The following is a 19,567-nucleotide window of genomic DNA, read 5'->3' on the forward strand; positions in this document are numbered from 1 at the left end:
ACAAATGACAAATGGCTCAGTGCTTAAGAGCACCTTAATATTCTTGCAGAGGACCCTGGTTTGGTTCCTAAAACCCACATGCTCCAGGGGATCTGGCACCCTCTTCTGTTTTGGCATGCATTCTGGAGGGGGGGGTCAGTCTCAGGCCCCCCCCTCATGCCTGCAGCTTACCACTCTTACATATAAAAATAAAAAGAAATCTATTATTGAGTTATAAATAAATAAATAAAACAGATTGTTGATCCCCCCCCCCCCGCCGCCCCGCAGGGTTTCTGGTTCTGTGGGTCAGAGATCAGGCTTGAGGCTGTCTGAGGAGTTCCATGTGAAGCCGGTGCCGGTAGCTAAGAACCACACTTTGAGAGACAACCTGTCTGTGCTACAACTTCTCTAGCACTGCGTTTGCTGGTGCAAATGTGCCCTCAGCTCATCGCGGTACCCTGGAGGCAGCCGTGGTTATACCTGAAGCCCCTGGGAAAGCCGTCCAGTCGGGGGGGGGGGGCGGAATGTAATTGGGATGAGGTGTTCACAGGATGTAATAATTATAAGGGCAGCAGGCAGATGGCAGAAAGGCTGAGTGAAGGACGGTAATGAGGCTCCGGCTGCTGGCATGGGAGGCTGGCGGAGATGTGAGGGCGCCAGGTGAGGGGAACTTGATAGGAATAGGAACTTTTCCCTCTGGAGTTATGCGTGGCTGGGAGTTGGGCTAAATCTTGGGGTGGATGCTCAAGGAACGATTAGATGGTCAGAGATGGAAAAGGTCGCTCCAGACACCTTGCAGGGACAGACTTCGGATAATGAGCTTGTTTGAGATCTGAGTGAAGGGAGCAGGGCCGGCAGGCTAGGATCCAGCCTGAAAGGTATCTGGCAACTTCCTCTACCTGTTTGTTTTACTCCATTATTACTGCCTCTTTATCGAACCATTTACTATGGTCAGGCACTGACCAGGGGAAACACTGCCACCAAAAAGATGGAAGTGCCCTACAATCCAGGAGATAACTCTTACTTTTTTTTTTTTTTTTTCCAAGTCAGGGTTTCTCTGCATAACCTTGGCTGTCTTGGACTCACTTTGTAGACCAGGCTGGTCCAGTGCCAATGATTTGTTTTGAGGTTTACTGTCTTTTCCACTTGAGAATGCTTAAGAGTTATCTCCTGAAGCCGGGCGGTGGTGGCGCGTGCCTTTGATCCCAGCACTCGGGAGGCAGAGGCAGGCGGATCTCTGAGAGTTCAAGGACAGCCTGGTTTACAAAGCCAGTCCAGGACAGCAAGGACTACAAGAGAAACCCTGTCTCCAAAGACAAAAACAAAATTGGTGGATTCAAGAACACAAACAAGACCAAATGAGAAGGTGCGGCTGGGACACCTACTTCAAATCCAGCCATCAGATTTGGCTTCTCCAGGAAGACTTTAGAGTTGAGAGGGACGGAGGGGAAGAGCAAAGGCCCTGGGGTTGGAAAAACACAAGAGGATGTGTGAGTGGCCAGAGCTTAATGGGAAAAGGGACCATGGAGAGGTCATCAGGGGTCAGAGGTCACTGTGTGTTGAAGGCTGGGTTAAGGAGACCTGAGCCTGCTGGTACAGGGACAGAAAGATCAAGAATTCAAGGCCAGGGGCTAGAGAGATGGCTCAGTGGTTAAGAGTACTGTCTGTCCTTGGGTTAGATTCCCAGCACCCACCCACATGGCAGCTCCCAACCATCTGTGACTCCAGTTCCAGGTGATTTGACACCCTCTTCTGGCCTTGAGGGGCACCGTATGCGCATGGCACACAGACATAAATGCAGTCAAAACACTCATATATGTAAAATCAAAATAACAAATATTAAAAAAAAAAAAAGAGTATAAGGCCAGTCTCAGCTACATGGTGAGTTCATGTCATCATGGGTAATATGAGACACTTTTTTGGGGGGGGAAGGGAGGTGCAGACAGAGGATGATCCAACCAGGTGGTGGTGGCACACGGCTTTGGGAGGCAGAGGCAGTCAGACCTCTGAGTTCGAGGCCAGCCTGGTCTACATAGTGAGTTCCAGGACAGCCAAGGCTACACAGAGAAACTCTTGTCTCGAAAAACAAACAGAGCAGGGTTTGGTGGCACACGCCTGCAATCCCAGCACTTGGGCAAACAGAGGCAGGCAGATCTCTGTGAGTTAGAGGCCAGCCTGGTCTGCAAACTGAGTCTAGGAACAGTCAAGGCTACCCAGAGAAACCCTGTCAGGAAAAAAAAAAAAAAAAGCCAAAACCAAACCAAAAACAAAACCAAACAAACGAACAAAATACAAAAAACAAAACAAAACAGAAAAACAACCAAACAACAGCAAAACAAAAAAAAGGAGAGAAGAAGAGATGAAGTCAGACCACCAAGCAATTCAGACGCACCCTCTGATGACACCTTTAGCTTTAACTGCAGATTGCAAGAACTTCAGGGCTCAGAGAGTGGAGTTTAGGAGACGATACCTACCGTGAGGGAGCAGTCTGCAGCATCCAGCCTGCCCGAAAACTCAAGAGACAAGCCGTGTAACCTTTAGGACAGATGAGGTGCAGCCGGGGCTGTGAAGAGTGAAGTGAGTGGCGAAGAAACAGCAAAACCTGTGAGTTAAAAGACAGAAGAGGGCCGGGCGTGGTGGCGCACGCCTTTAATCCCAGCACTTGGGAGGCAGAGGCAGGCGGATCACTGTGAGTTCGAGGCCAGCCTGGTCTACAAAGTGAGTCCAGGACAGCCAAGGCTACACAGAGAAACCCTGTCTCAAAAAACCAAAAAAAAAAAAAAAAAAAATAGACAGAAGAGGGACATCAAGTAAGTGTGGTCCCTTTAAGACCACAGCAACAACAACACTTTTACTTGTTATGTGTATATGTGACGTATACCCGTGTGGAGCCATACATAATACAGTATTTGGGGACAGCAGAGGACAGTGTGTGGGAGTTTTCCTTCTACCAGGTGGGATCCAGGGGTCAAACTCAGGTCATCAGGCACTTTACCTGTTGAGCCATCTCCGTGGCCTGGTTTTGTTTTGTGAAAAGGTCTCCACTCACATAGCCCAGGTTGGCCTCAAACTGAGCGTGTAGCCAAGGATGACCTTGAACCTCTCCTCCTGCTGCCTCTGGAGTTCTAGGTTGTGGGCATACGCTACCACACGTGGCTTGTGTGATGCTGAGGATGGAAACTGGGGCTTTACAGATGCTAGTTAAGCTTTGTACAAACTAGGTAGCTCCTGGACTACACGTTTGAAAAAAACAAAGAAGTCTTTTATTTTAAACATATGAAATTAGGGCTGGAGAGATGGCTCAGTGGTTAAGAGCACTGCTCTTCCAAAGGACCCGGGTTCAATTCCCAGCACCCACATGGCAGCTCACAACTGTCTGTAACTCCAAGATCTGATGCTCCCATACCAACGGACATAAATTAAAATTAAATAAAATATTAAAAAAAATAAACATATGAAATTAATTTCTCAGGGAAAGGAAATGTTGCTTCAGAGTAACTGAAAAGGAGAGTCAGTGGTTGTTAAAGATGGGCAGCATTCATGCGGAAGTCCTTTTTTACCATTCACTGACGGTTCACTGAACTTTATACTCCCGCGGATGTTTGCCATTATAGTTTCTTTTTTATGTGTCTGATTTATATGAAAGGTGTTTGAGTGCTATTAGAGCTCTGGAAAGGCCCAAGTGTCGGGGAGTGCACCCTCCTCAGTCCCTTCTCCATCAGCAGACCCTCACCCCTGCCTTACCCTCCTATGGCTCCCACTGACCCCTGCAGCCCTGTAGTGGCAGTTCATGTCTCCAGCTCCCAGCTGCCTCCATCCCTCCAGTGTGCCTCATAGCCAGTGGCTGAGCTCTGGGCTTCACAGGAAGGCTCCTCAGAGACACTCCATCCTCCAGAATGGGCCCCACTCTGTCCCAGAGGAAGACATGAGGAGCATTTTTGAGACAACACCGTGACTCACCATGGCTAATGACTTCCCAGAAGAGCTATGGTTGGACACTGGACTGCTCCCTCCAAAACAAGTCTAGGGAAACACATACTTAGCCTGATGCTAATGAGAGACACGCAGGGCATCTCCGTGCATACCTACTGCAGGGTGGGCAAACATAGAGTGCTAATCCTGCTAGCAGGGCTGTCAGTGCAAAGAGAAAAAACAGATTGCTACCATTGCCTGGAAAGCGAGGACCAAGGAAAAGGGGTGTCTTAGTTTATATTTCTATTGCTATAAGACAATATCCAAGATTAAGTCATTTATAAAGAATAAAATTTTTTATTTGTTTGTTTTTGTTTTTCAAGACAGAGTTTTTCTGTGTATCCTTGGCTGTCCTGGACTCGATTTGTAGACCAGGCTGGCCTCGAACTCACAATGATCCACCTGCCTCTGCCTCCTGAATGCTGGGATTAAAGGTATGCACCACCATGCCCGGCATCTTTTTTTTTTTTTTTTTTCCCCCCCAAGACAAGGTTTCTCTGAGTAGCCTTGGCTGTCCTGGTTACATTGAAAGTGCAATAAGGAATGGCCCTACAGGACAAGAGCTGTGTCTGCTGACAGCATTGGACCAGGCAGGCAGGAAGCCAGGAAGTAAATACTGGCTCTTCCCTTGCCTTCCTCTCTCCTTCAGGGCCTCCCGTTGGCTGAGTTTACCCAGAAGCTGGTGGGCTGGGGCCCCTTGGAAGTGAGATTCATGGGGCTGGGGATGTAGCTCAGTCGGCAGCCTGTTTGCTTAACGTGCATAAACCCCTGGGTTCTGCCACGTAAACTGGGCAAGAGGATACACGTAGGAAGAGGCAGGAAGATGAGAGTTTAGGGTCATCTGTGGCTACATGATGAGTTCAAGGACACACACACACACACACACACACACACACACCACACACCACACCACACACACACAAAAAGAGGTCTTCTGTTCCCAAAAAGATGATATGGGGGCAGGTGGAAGGTATTGATGGAAAATAGCAGTTTGCATGTGAGTGCAGGGAAACCGAAAGTCCTTAATGAAGGATGGGAGGATGGCTGAGTGATTGAGAGCACTTGCTGCTCTTGCAGAGGACCCCAGTATGGTTCCTAGCACCCACACTGTGACTCACAACCAACCTTAACTCTAGTTCTAGGGGATCCAATGCCATCTCTTCCTCCCTCTTCCTCTTCCTCCTCCTCTCCCTCTTCTTCTGATTTTTCGAGACAGGGTTTCTCTGTATAACAGCCATGGCTGTCCTGGACCTCACTTAGTAGACCAGGCTGGCCTTGAACTCACAGAGATCCACCTGCCTCTGGCTCCATGTTCAATTCCCAGCACCTACATAGCAGTGCTGGGATTAAAGGCGTGCAACACTCCACCTGGCTCCAATGCCTTCTTCTGACTTCCACGGATACCAAGCACACACACAGCACATGTACATGTGTACAGGCAAAACCACTTATGAATCTAAAAATTAAAAAAAAAATCCTCAATCAGTGTGTCCAGTTGTCCTTGGAACAGTGGACAGTAATGAGTAACCTTAGGGTATGACACACCCAGGACACAAGGAAACACACACTTTCCCTTCATTTTCTTTGAAGGCTTCATTTGTCTGAAGGTGGCTTCAAACTCTCTTAAGTAGATGAGACTGAGTTTGAACTTCTGACCCTCTGGCCTCCACCTCCCAAGTGCTGGGATTAAAGGCATGTACCACTACACTCACTTCATGTAGTGCGAGGGATCAGCCCACAGCTTCATGCATGCCAGGCAAGCGCTCTGAGCTACCTCCCCATCCAAGGGTCGAGTTTTCGGTGGTGAAAAGTCATTCACGGGGCTGGCGAGATGGCTGAGAGGTTAAGAGCACTGTCTGCTTTTCCAGAGGTCCTGAGTTCAATTCCCAGCAACCACATGGTGGCTCACAACCATCTATAATGTGGTCTGGAGCCCTCTTCTGGCCTGCAGGTGTATGTGCAGGCAGAACACTGTGTACATAATAATAAGTAAATCTTTAAAAAAAAAAGAAAGAAAGAAAGAAAAGAAAAGCCATTCACTTCTTCTTGGCTTAGGTCCTTAGTCTTCTGCTCCTTTCCTCCTAGGGGAGCCTCCCAATGGCAGCTGGCCCTTAAGTGAGAATGGGAGTGATGTTGAGGCTACCCTGGCTGCCAGCCTCACCTTCTCCTCCTACTACCAGCACTCCTCACCCGTGGCAGCCATGTTCATTGTGGCCTATGCGCTCATCTTCCTCCTCTGCATGGTGGGCAACACCCTAGTCTGCTTCATTGTGCTCAAGAACCGGCACATGCGCACCGTCACCAACATGTTCATCCTCAACCTGGCTGTCAGCGACCTGCTGGTGGGCGTATTCTGCATGCCCACCACCCTTGTGGACAACCTCATCACTGGTGAGTATGACCTAGGGGCAGCGGGAAGGCCCTCCCCTTCACTTCCACTTTCCAGCTGAAGGCGAAGCAGAAGATGGGAGAACGGAGATCGCCGAGCAGGCTTTTTGGCTAAGGAGCCATTGCCTCAAACCCTGATGGAGTTGTGCATGAGACGCTGACCTAAGAATTTAACAAGTCTAATAGGCTAATCATTTTCTTTCCGCCAGGCATGATGGGACATATGATTTGTATGTTATCATAATTAATCCCAGAGTTATCCAACCAGGCACGCTTTGTTATTACCCTCATTTTATGGGTGAGGAAACAAGCTCAGAGCAGTTAACGGACTGGTCTGTAATTACCTAGCTTGCCAGTGTCGAGGCCAGTGTTCTCACACCCTCTGTCTAATCATATTCCCCTTTGGCTGCACTCTTGGGCAGAGCTCTTGTGGGCAGAACTGGAGGGAAGGGAGGAGAGGGAGTAGGAGGGGTAGGAGGTAGGAGACATTCTTCCGAAAACTCACCCCTTTCATCTCTTTCTTTCATCCCACAGAAGATGGTCTTGCCCTGTAGGTAATGAGCTCCCAGTGCCTGGGAGGATCAGAGTAGGGACTGGCTGGCCACTGAGTTGAGACTGGGTAGGTCTTTAAATCCAATTAGACCATCCACTTCTAAATTCCTGCTGTCAGATGTCACACCAGCTCCTTTGATGATCAGCTTTTCTTGTCTTTTTTTTTTTTTTTTTTTTTTTTTTTTTGAGACAGGGTCTCTCTGTGTAGTCTTTACTGTCTTGGACTCGCTTTGTAGACCAGGCTGGCCTCAAACTCACAGCGATTCACCTGCCTCTGCCTCCTGAGTGCTGGGATTAAAGGCGTGTGCCACCACGCCCAGTTGAGCTTTTCTTGTCTTAATATCAGAGTTTTTGAGACCCCAGGCTGCGGAGTGGCCAGTTTCCCTGAGCTGTGGATTGCCCTTCAGGGCTGAGGAGTGAAGATTCCTCAGCTGTCAGGGGAGCCAGACACTCCAGGGGCTCCTCCTTGATCTGCATTCCATCTTTATAGTGCCAGGACCAGGGAGGGGAAGCCCGAGGTTTTGCAGACTCGTGAGCCATTGAGTGAAGGCACACGGAGAGCCTGTCTTCTGGCTGTGTGCCTATCAGAGACCCCATTCACTGGTGAGTTCTGGTCCCTGCACAGATGCCACACACGAACTGTACATCCTTCTTTTAGCTCCCACAGATAGCCTCGCCTACCCTACTCCATCGGTCTCAAAAGGGTGTGAGTGGTATAATGATTTATATGACATTTTCAAAGGCCAAACTGTATTTTCTGTCTCCAGAGAAAACAACTTAGCAGAATCAGGGAGTCGAGGGAGGGTCCAATAATAAAGGAACCAGTGCGAGCTTCCTGAGGTGACAGGATTGTTCTATGTGATAGAAGCTGCATGACTGCCCATGCTTGTCACTGTGGACCTGTATGCTGGAGCCAGATGGTTTTTTGTTTGTTTGTTTGTTTGTTTTTCAAGACAGGGTCTCTCTATGTAGCCTTGGCTGTCCGGGATTCACTTTGTAGACGAGGCTCACACTCACAGCAATCCACCTGCCTCTGCCTCCTGAGTGCTGGGATTAAACACATGCACCACCACTGCCCGGCTAGGTACTTTTAAATGTGAGTGTTCGCCTATTCTGGTAAACTTTTTGTTTGTTTGTTTTTTGAGACAGGGGTTCCCTGTGTAGACCAGGCTGGCCTTGAACTCTGAGATCCTCCTGCCTCTGCCTCTGTAGTGCTGAGATTAAAGGCATGCACCACCACTGCCCAACAATTAAAAAAAATTTATCTTACTTGATGTGTATGAGTATTTTGCTTGCATGTATATATGTGCACCACATGTGTCCCTTGGTGGCTGCAGAGGATAGAAGAGGCCATCAGGTCCCCCTTGAACTGGAATTATAGATGCTTCTGAGCCATCATAAAGGAACTAAGACATGAATACAAATCCCCTGCAGGAAGTGCTCTTAGCCACAAACCACCTCTCCAACCCCCTTGAAACTATATTAGACTTAAAGAAAAAGAGCAAAGCTTTCTATGTCCACCCTTGCTCTGAATAATGACACGGAGATTTATATTTATTTATTTCTTATAAGCCTTAGGTATAACAGCTGGGCAGATTATGATATATTCTAATCTGTCAATACTGGCCTTGCTAGGTCCAGCCACCTGCCTTCTTAGTCTCACTGAGGTGCTTACTTCTTCATCTGTGACCCAATGGCAACTCTGCCTGCCCTCACCTGAGACCTCCGCCCCACCCCCACCCCCCACCTAGAAGCCACACCCTTTTCCTCTCCTGCCCGGCTATTGGCTGTTCAGCTCTTTACTTTACCAATTAGAAGGTGATGAAGAACAATGTTTACAAAGTTTTAAGACAGAAGATGCGCGGTCAGTACTCAACTGTCTGGGGAACAGAAACCAGCATTTGAATATGCAGTGCACAAAAGCATCCTTCAGCAAAGGCTATGATGGGATCCTTGTACTTGCTCCAGTCACCTTCCCCAACAACCACAAAGAAAGGAGAAGATTCTCTATGCCATATGTCATCTGTGGTGTTTTTTTTTTTTTTTTACTTTCACTAGTTTCTCATAAATATCATTTTCTAGGTGTTTGAACCCTAATTCCACGAAACACAACCTGAATGCTCAAATCTCAAATCAGTGAACCAGGTGTGATGATCTATAACCCCAGAGCTCAAGAGGCTGAATCACAATCAACAGTTTGAGGCCAGCCTGGGCTGCACGGTGAAATAGAAACCAACATCTCAACAGAATCATTCTCAAGCAAACAGTAAGCACAAGGTCATTGCAATAACAGCAACAACACGGACCATTCCAAAGGCCATTTCAGTGACAACACAGCAACAATAGCACACATTTTTCCAAGCATAGACACTCAGGTATACAAATGGCAAGATGACATCTGTGAGCCTATAACAGGTCTGAATGGTAGATTCTATTCATAATGGGTCCAAAGTGGAGGCTGGTAATTGTGTGCATCCCACTTTATAACTGTGGGCATCTGGAATACCATGGCTGTCTTAGTCACTGTTCTGTCGCTGTGAAGAGGCACTGTGAACAAGGCAACTCTTATGAGAGAAAGCATCTAAATGTGCCTGCCTACAGTTTCCATGGTACAGTCCATACCATGGTAGCAGAGAGCATGGCAACAAACGTGGTGCTGGAGAAGTAGCCAAGAGCCACTTCCGGACACAGGCAAAGAGAAGAAAACTGAGCCTGACATGGCTTTTTAAATCTTCAAAGCTGGGCGGTGGTGGCGCAAGCCTTTAATTTACCCAGCACTCCAGAGGCAGAGGCAGGCGGATCTCTGTGAGTTCAAGGCCAGCCTGGTCTACAAAGGGAGTCCAGGACAGCCAAGGCTACACAGTGAAACCCTGTTTCAAAACAACAATTAAAAAAAAGAAAGAAAAAAAGAGAAAGCTTCAAAGCCCACCCCAGCAATGCACCTCCTCCAGTAAGGCCACACCTCCTAAACCTTCTAATCCTTCAAAGGGTTCCGTGCCCTGATGACTAAACATTAAAAAAAAAAAAAAAGATCCTATATTGGGCTGTTCTTATTCAAACCACCAGATTGGCAGATAACCCTAGTCTTTTTTGGAGGAGGTTGCGGGGAAGGCTAGGGTGACTGTCAGATCTCACTCTGTAGTTCAAGCTAGTCTGGAACTGGCTATGCAGCCAGGCTGTGTAATTCTCTCAAATCTGCCTTCTGAGCTCTGGGATGGCAGCTGTATGTTAAGATACTTGATGGACTCAGTCAAAACCTTTGACAGGCCACCTATGAGAGAGTGATAGACAGTGGCTCTGAGAGGGCCGATCTTGAGAAATTTTATTTCTCACAAGTGCAGGCATATTAAAAAAAAAAAAAAAAAAAAAGATCTCTGGGCTGGAGAGATGGGTCAGAGGTTAAGAGCACTGTCTGCTCTTTCAGGGGTCCTGAGTTCAATTCCCAGCAACCACATGGTGGCTCACAACCGTCTATAATGATATCTGGTGCCCCCTTCTGATGTGCAGGTGTATATGGAGGCAGAACACTGTATATGTAACAAACAAATAAATACTTAAAAAAAAAAAGATATCTCTAGCTGGGCATGGTGGTGCATGCCTTTAATCCTAGTACTCGGGAGGCAGAGGCAGGCAGATCACTGTGAGTTCGAGGCCAGCCTAGTCTACAAAGTGAGTTCAGGACAGCCAGGGCTACACAGAGAAACCTTGTCTTGAGAAACAAAAAACAAAACAAGACAAAACAAAACAAAACAAAATCACTCTATTGACGGTATTTCAACATTTTTACAGACACAGATAAAGTCAGTGTGGCAACAAAGCACGTTCTTGGAGCCAAATTTACAGAAGAAGATACATAAAATAATCAGAACTTTCTAAAAGTCTGTATAATGTATGGGTCCAGTATCCAAGGTAGCGTGAAAGTGAAAATTGACGCATAGAAAATCTTAAAAAGAGAAAAAGAAAGCCAGTCACCGCTGTCTCTCAGCTGTAAAGCAGCCACATCCCCCTTTTTAATTGAGAAGGACCCTAGGGTGCTCCTCCGAGACTATGCAAATGTCATGGCTCATTATATTTTTGCACTAACCACACAGTGCCTTGTCCGTTGCTGCCCACAACAGTGCCTCCCATCCTGTTCCCTCTCAATGACCTACCTTTACATCCTCTGTGCTCACTAGTTGGATCTCTGCTTCGAGGCCTTTAATCCAACACTGTTGTTTATTTTGTTGCTTAAACTACTCTAGGTCAGGCAATTGGAAGCTCACTGCAGCTGGCTTCCTTGTCCTTCCCATGATGTTTGGAGTACTTCCCAGCCCCACAGAATGTTCTGGATCGCCTCATGTTTTGTTTTTGGTTTTTTTTTTTTTCTTCTTTTTTTGTTTTTTTTAATTAAAGATTTATTTATTTATTATGTATACAGCGTTTCACTTCCATGTGTGCCTGCACACCAGAAGAGGGCACCAGACCTCAGTATAGATGGTTGTGAGCCACCATGCGGTTGCTGGGAATTGAACTCAGGACCCGTGGAAGAGCAGCCAAGGCTCTTCACCTCTGAGCCATCTCTCCAGCCCACCTCATGTTTTTCTTACATCAGCCCTGGAATTAACTAGTGCTTTAAAAAGCCTTGTTTCCTTTTATTGGAGTGTAATTTTTATTTTTTGCATAGGAGTGTTTTGCTTGCATGTATGCACATGTAGTCGATGCCCACAGAGGTCAGAAGAGGGCATCAGATGTTCTGGAACTAGAGCATTATGGGGGGTCATGAGCTAACATATGGGTGCTGGGGACTGAACCAGAGTCCTCTGCAAGAGCAACAAGTGGCCTTAGCTGCTGAGCCATAGCCACAGGCCAAGGAATATAACATTCACAAACAAAGGTCTAATTTCCAGGTATGCTTACCAATGTTGGGGTGCCCTGGCTCTAGACTCTCTGAAGGAACAGAGCTGGGAAGTGAATGCGTATTGTCTCAACAGGTCTTTGGCACATGTCTTTTTTGTTTGTTTTGAGACAGGGTCTCACTATGTAGCCCAGGCTGGCCTGGAACTTACAGAGATCTGTCTGCCTCTGTTTCCCAAGTGCTGAGATGAAAAGAGCGTGCCATCATGCCTAGCTCTGTCTTTACTCCTATGTCTCAGCCATCTGCCTGCATTTCAGGAACTATGGTCCATTCTAATACATCAGATTCCAATCCAACATCAGAAAACGTATTTTAACATACCTCTTCCTTCCTTCTTTGTAGCTTTGTTCTCAATGGAGAAGAAATATCTTTGTTTATCCATAGCCTGTTGACTTAGTTTTTGTTTTTTGGTCCACTTCAGTATACATGTGTGTGATGATAACATATAGGCTGTGGGTATGTGATGATAATGATAATAATAATAATAATAATAATAATAATAATAATAATAATAATAATAATAATAATAATAATAATAATAATAAAATAATGGTAGGGCTACTGTGAGGAAGGAATGGCCTCCCTCCTGGGCTGGACAATAAGATTCAGACACCAGCAGGGACAGAGGGACCTAAAGATAATCAGTTGTCAACTAAAGGCCATCTCCCTAAAAGGCAGAATGGTTGACTCCTCGGCCACAGACGCAGAGACCTAATGACCCCTCACAGCACAGGGAGAAATGAGCCATTTTCCAGGGGGGGACATCAGCTTACGTGGCTGGTGCTCTCTACATTTTGTTGGGTAGGCATCTGTCACCTGTGGGGACCTCTGTCATTACAGGTTGGCCTTTTGACAATGCCACATGCAAGATGAGCGGCTTGGTGCAGGGCATGTCAGTGTCTGCATCGGTTTTCACGCTGGTGGCCATCGCCGTGGAAAGGTGAGACACTTCCCTGGGTCATCTGGGGCTGGCACTGAGAGAGCTGATGCCTCTGACACTGGGCTAGCTGGAAGACATAAGGAAGGCCTATGAAGAATACCACTCTATCCATTTCCGGAAGGCAGAGGCCAGTCCTGAAAAAGGTCTTATAGTAATATCTGGGGTCTGCTAGGGGCTCAAGGCAATGTGCATCTTGGGTATCAGGAAGCCTACCTCTCCTCTGTTTGAGGCCTGGGAGCCAGAACTTGAGGAGACTGTCTGCAGATGATGCATGGGCTTGGTAGAGCTGGAAAGAAAAGGTCCTTTTCTGTTCCTATCTCCTATTTTCTGCTTCCGGGATGTCCTGGCCTTAGTCAGTCCATCACTTCTGGTCATTCAGCCTCAGACTCCAGCAGGGTCTCGATTAAGCATGGTTCTGTATGTGTGGCCAAGGTGTAGGATGCAGCCTTGGCTGAGTGAGGCTTTGGCCCAGTGCCTAAGCTTTCCATCCCAGAACAGGCAGTTGTGACCCCACCCTGGTTCTACTCTAAGTACGGCCAGTGTGGTAAGGGCTCCTGGGTGGGCAGGTAGTCTTTCCCCCAAGGACTAGGAGGTAGGTAGACCAGATGGCTTTTGTCCTCATCACTGTCCCACTGTGTGATGATGTTGGGCCATTCATTCAGCTACTTTGGGAGGAATCGTATCTATAAATGCCAGAGGCTTCAAACAACTGTGTTTGAAAAGTTCACGGGCAATTCTTAGCCCACAGTCCAAGCCACCAACTGCTCACACAATTCCTTCCACATACCCGTATCTTCTTCCCGGTCCCTCTCTACAGCAGCAGCCCTTTTCAGCCCTGCCCTTTCTAGAATCTCAAATTCCCCTTTCATTTCCCCTCTGCTGCCATCCAATTCCAGTTTTACTGGTTTTGTTAGGTTGGCCTTGAACTCAGTGTGTAGTTGAAGATGATGCTCAGCTTTTGATCCTCCTGACTCTCCCTGCCTGATCCTAAGCATACAGGCATCAGCCACTGCGCCTCATTTTCCCTGGTGCTGGGGATTGAACTCGGGCCTTCCGTGCATGCCAGGTAAGGGCCCTGCATGCCCAGCCCCAAACCCCACCTCTGTGAGGTAGGCAACTGGCACAATGGAGCTGGGTCCCCTCTCCACAAAACAAAGTTAGGTTACGTGACAAGTTCTTGATCCTCTAACTTTTTATTTTCCTTGTCTTTTTCAATTGTGAGTCTTGGGTTTTAATGGCTGAACTGTCTCTTCTGCCCTTAGCCTTTGTTTTCCTATCATTGTTGAGTGACGTGAGAATGTAAAGCATCTATCTCCCAGTGGTACTTACAGTTTATCAAGCTCCGGCCCCTCCAGGAAGCCTTTCCAAAGGATCCCAGGAGTTTCCTCCACCTGGCACTTGCCATTGGGTTCCTAAGTACCAGGGGCTTCTAGGGGCCATCTGTTCTCTGGAGAGTTCCTTCTCCTGTGTCCAATGCTAGGAAGCCAGAAAGACAGGGTCATACAGGCTAAGGCAGTGAGGCTTGACTAGACTGTGGGAAAGGGGATAAGTGCTTTCAGGTTGTGGTGATGGAGTGGGCAGGAGGGCAGGACACAGGTGAGTGAAGAAGAAAGGGCCTCTGGCCAGCAGTCAGTGCCACACTTTGATTCCATTCAAACTAATGAGCCTGACCCCCACAGTTTTCAGGAGGAGTGTGTCTCTGTTTCCTGGCACAGGTGGATGGGGAAGTCATTCTGAGAAATAGGCAATCCTTTTTTCCCCCACTTGCTGTGTTTTTGTTTGTTTGAGATGTCTCATAGCCCAAGCTGACCTCAAACTCTCTAGCCAAGAATGACCTTTGAACTCCTGATCCTCCTGCCTCTGCTGCCCAAGTAGTTTCTGTTTTGTGTTTGTCTGTTTTCCTTCAGTATTAAGCCTTCAGAATGCCTCCCAGGTGGGGTGTCCTCAGCTGATCCAAAATCACCCCACAGAGGAGGGTTGAGAATGGGCCCTGTTTTGAAGACAAGGAGACCAAGAAGGGCCATTGAGCTGCTGGCTCTTCTAGATGGCCATGTATTGATCTAAACCCATTTAGGACATTCGTGTGACACCTGCCTTCAAGACCGTGGCAGTTAAGCAATGACCTTTGACCCACTACAGGGTTCAGGCTCCACCTCCTTCACCTCCACCAGCAGCTCCCAACCCTGGATGCTTAGAAGACAACAAACAAACAAACAAACAAACAAAAAACCTTAATTCCTTCCCAGAATAATTATGGTGAAGAAGGTTATCTTTATTTTCTTTTACCGTTTCAGGAGCTCCTATACAAAGTGAGGCTTTGACAGCCACGGGTCTAAGTGGCCCAGGGAGATGGGCATCCTGGGTTTCCAAGGTGGTCCTTTCTACTTGATGGCTGTGTGTCTTGTACTAGTTGCTTCACACCTTGAAGAACGTTTCCTTCTGTAAATTAAGGGTGCAAGGCAGAAAGGTTAGCAGTTCAAGGTCATCCTCTGTATACATAGGAAGTGTGAGGCCGGTCCTACCGGGGTGTGTGTGTGTGTGTGTGTGTGTGTGTGTCTGTTCTCACCCAAGAGAAGGAAATCAGCATGAGCGCTTAATGAATCCAAAGTTTTTAATTGAGCCACACAGGGCTCCAACTCTTGTGACTACAAGTCTTAAAGAGGCAGCCTCCAGCTGAGTGAGGAGGGGGTTTATAGAGGTAAAAACCATAAGCTTGATGCATCCTCTTAACAACGTAGCTGTAGCTGTGAGGGCTGTTAGGGAGCACAGCAGGATATGAACTTTTAATAAGAATAGGGTACGGTTGTGTGACCCTGGTGTCTCTGTTTGTTTTTCGAGACAGGGTTTCTCTGTGTAACAGAGACCTGGCTGTCCTCGACTCTCTTTGTAGACCAGAATGGGCTCGAACTCACAGGGATCCTCTTGCCTCTGCCTCCCAAGTGCTGGGATCAAAGGCACGTGCCACCTCGCTTTTTTTGTTTGTTTGTTTGTTTTGAAACAGGGTTTCTCTGTGTCACCTTGGCTGTCCTGGACTCACTTTGTAGACCAGGCTGGCCTCGCCTATCTAAAATCCAGTCTGGTCTTCAGTACAGTTTATCGGAGTGAGCTGCCTCCATTGCAAATGCCAAACCAATTTACTTGTAAATTACGCTGATTAGTGTCTGAGCTGTTCCGGGTGCTGCTTCAAGTGTAGTGATGAATGCCAGGTGTCTTCTTCTAGCAGACCCTAATCAGGTCAGCTCTGGCCTGCTGGGCCTCTCCCAGACCCCTCTGCCTCTCCTCCCGTCCCCGGGCTGCAGGTTCCGCTGCATTGTGCACCCTTTCCGGGAGAAGTTGACCCTCCGGAAGGCGCTATTCACCATCGCAGTGATCTGGGCGCTGGCGCTGCTCATCATGTGTCCTTCGGCAGTCACTCTGACCGTCACCCGAGAGGAGCATCACTTCATGTTGGACGCTCTCAACCGCTCTTATCCGCTCTACTCGTGTTGGGAGGCCTGGCCCGAGAAGAGCATGCGCAAGGTCTACACTGCCGTGCTCTTCGCGCACATCTACCTGGCGCCGCTGGCGCTCATCGTGGTGATGTACGCGCGCATCGCGCGCAAGCTGTGCCAAGCCCCTGGTCCAGCCCGCGAGGCAGAAGAGGCGGTGGCCGAGGGTGGCCGCGCGTCGCGCCGCAGGGCCCGCGTGGTGCACATGCTGGTCATGGTGGCGCTCTTCTTCACGTTGTCCTGGCTGCCGCTCTGGGCGTTGCTGTTGCTCATCGACTACGGACAGCTAAGCGAGCCGCAGCTGCACCTGCTGTCCGTCTATGCCTTTCCCTTGGCACACTGGCTGGCCTTCTTCCACAGCAGCGCCAATCCCATCATCTACGGCTACTTCAACGAGAACTTCCGCCGCGGCTTCCAGGCTGCCTTCCGTGCACAGCTCTGCCGGCCACCCTGGGCTGCCCACAAGCAAGCCTACTCCGAACGGCAGGGCCGTCTCCTGCGAAGGCGGATGGTGGTGGACGTGCAACCCAGCGACTCGGGCCTGCCATCTGAGTCTGGACCAAGCAGCGGGGTCCCAGGGCCTGGTCGTCTGCCGTTGCGCAATGGGCGAGTGGCCCACCGGGATGGGCCCGCGGAAGGGCCTGGCTGCAACCACGTGCCCCTCACCATCCCAGCTTGGAACATCTGAAGTAGTCCAGAGAGGGAAGGTGCAGTGGGTCTGTGGCCCTGGCCCTGAACTGTGATGTCCAGACGCAATAGCAGTATTAGAAGAGGGTGCCAAGATGCCCCCTTAAAAAACAAAAAATGAGACAGTGGGTAGCTCGGGTGACAGCCAATCGGGAAGCCTTCAACCTTCCAAACCCCTCCTGCTCTGGAGCTCTATCGGGTGGACCCTGTTTCCTCAAATATCTCAGAACCCTTCTCTACAGAGACATCGAGGCCCAGGGAGAGGGGACAAGGTCTCTCCGTTGGAAATCCCATTTGACCCTGACTCCAGCGAGTCTCTATGGCATCTACCTTTCCAGTGGTTCTCTTCAAAGCCATTTGGGACGGAGCTAAGTAGCTGGGAAGAGGTGACCTCTGTGCTTGTACACTGAGTCCCTGTGATGGAGTGCCCTGTGTTGTATTGCTGAGGCAGCTTCCCGTAGCCCTTTCCTGGGAAAAGTCCAAGATCTCCCACTGCCAGCTCTAGGGCGTTGGTTTGTTTGATTCCAAGAAGTGTCCCCGGGCCACACCCACTTCAGGATGTCTCAACTGAGCAGTGGCAAGAAGAGCCCTGGGGAGCCTGTTTAGATCGCAGGACAGGAGGCTGGCTCCCTTCCCCTACCTCCGGCAGGACCAGAAGCTCATGGGTGGCAGGCAAGGGAGAAAGAAAGACAACACAGCGCCAACTCTCTTCTCTGGAAATACCTTACTGGGCATGTGCGGACAACCTTCCTCTCTGCCTTTCTTCCTAGCTTCCTGGGAAGGAGAAGTTGGTCAGTCGGTGTGGGGGAAGTCCCTGAAGGACAAACACAAACCCTTCCACAGGGTGTGACTCATGAACCCTAAAAGCAAAGGAGAGCAGGAGACCCTGCATGCACCCCAACTCTCACTCAGGCTATGGGCAAATTACCTTGACAGAGTGGAGCTTCTCCCCAGGAGGTGATGAAGTAGGTTGCCCCTGCTGATTTCTTCTATAGCTTCAATAACCTGCACCTAAGTGGACATTCCCCTCACCCACCCCCAACCTCCATTAATACAGTTGCTAGAAATTTAAGGAATTTTTAAAAAAGGAAACGTTTGCAGGATCCGGGACTCTGAGCTCTCCTGTTTCCTTAACACACACTGACTGCCTCTTTACTGTTCCCAGGGCCATCATAAACAATGGCCACGGTGTCAGAAGAAACTGCCTCATAGTTGTACATGTCCAACTGCGTCTCAGAACACTCTCATCCGATTCATAAAATGTTCTTGCCATTTTACAAAGTGACTGAGGCCCAGTAGGGCCAGGGTCATAGGGCTACAGACTGCAGCGTTCTGGGAGGTTTGTCTTTGGGCAGCTTGAACGGAATCCTGCCTTTCAAAGGAGGTGGGTATGGCAGGGTGCGGGGGCTGGAAACTCCCTGCCTAAAGATGAAAGGGACCGCCCATGGAAAGAGTCAGAGAACGGATGTTGGGGCAGGAAAGCATGTTTTCATTGTGTTGGCCTTGAGACATTCTAAACAAGTATCTATAATCCTATGCTCAGGAAGCTGCCAACCTCTGACCTGGCGCTACCTGTCTGCTGCCTGGTCCCGGCGGCTGGGAGTGATCTGTGTAGGCAAGCAAGCTGTTGCCTGAGATGGTGCTCTACAGAGTCCTCATTGCTAGTGTTGGATTAGTATGAGACCGTGGCCTGAGAATTGCTGGTTGTTTACTGGGAAGACTTATGACTCCAGGCTCTAAAAATAGACCAGACCAGGAGCCATGTCAACCCTGTCCCTGTGGCCCTTGGGAGCTGTGGGAGTTGCAGTCTGCTCTCTGCCCTGGGGTGTTAAAATTACAGCTCTCTTTGGAAATCCCGTCCACCAAGGCCACCAAGTTTCTCCAAACTCCCTGCTTTCAGAGTCCGTGACCGCCCAAGCACAGCACACTTGACACAGTGGCATTTCCCTGTGTTTCCTTGCTCTTGTCATTGCTTGAGGGCAAACCCTGTCTGCTTGCAGATTTGGTCTGAATGCCAACAGGCTATAGTAAAGCAGGCAGCTTGGGTTTGCAGGGAGCCTGTTTCTTTGTACACATGTTAAAATACCCCCACTGTACAATTTGCCCCATTAGCCTTTTGGAAGTGTACAATTTAGTGACACTGAGCATTCATGCTGCTGTGTAACTGTCCACTGACCCTTTCCAGAACTACATTATCCTAAACAGAAACTGTGGGCCCAACTCCCCATATCCCTGCCCCTCCCAGCTCCTAGTAGCCACCGTTCTTTCTTGCTGAACTTGACAATTTTGTGTTCCTTTTGTGACTTTTTTTTTTTTAAGATTTATTTATTTATTTTTTAGTATACAGTGCTCTGCCTACATGTACATCTGCAGGCCAGAAGAGGGCATCATATCACATTATAGATGGTGGTGAGCCACCATGTGGTTGCTGGGAATTGAACTCAGAACCTCTGGAAGAAAAGATGGTGTGCTTAACCTCTGAGCCACCTCTCCAGCCCCCTTTTGTGACTTTTATGTGACACTTTTCAAGGTTCACCCGTGTTGTTGCATGGGTCTGAATTCCCTTCCTCTTGTGGCTAAATACTATTCCATTGTATATCTATCTGACCCTTGCTCCTGCATTAGTGTGTTCTTGGTTCAGCTATAACAAGTCCTATGTATGCTTGG

General features: G+C 48.6%; 1 protein-coding gene across 1 annotated transcript; it reads left to right on the plus strand.

Moving 5' to 3' along the window:
• Window positions 1-587: 587 nt before the first annotated feature.
• On the plus strand, window positions 588-17,010 carry Npffr1 (neuropeptide FF receptor 1). The gene is made up of 4 exons (XM_051152490.1): window positions 588-639; window positions 6,037-6,342; window positions 12,626-12,725; window positions 16,025-17,010. Exons 1-4 carry the CDS (start codon window positions 588-590, stop codon window positions 16,899-16,901), a joined length of 1,335 nt encoding a protein of 444 aa, XP_051008447.1. The 3' UTR covers window positions 16,902-17,010.
• Window positions 17,011-19,567: the final 2,557 nt, after the last annotated feature.

Source organism: Acomys russatus, chromosome 11 (genome assembly GCF_903995435.1).
Source record: "Acomys russatus chromosome 11, mAcoRus1.1, whole genome shotgun sequence".
NCBI classification, from domain to species: domain Eukaryota; kingdom Metazoa; phylum Chordata; class Mammalia; order Rodentia; family Muridae; genus Acomys; species Acomys russatus.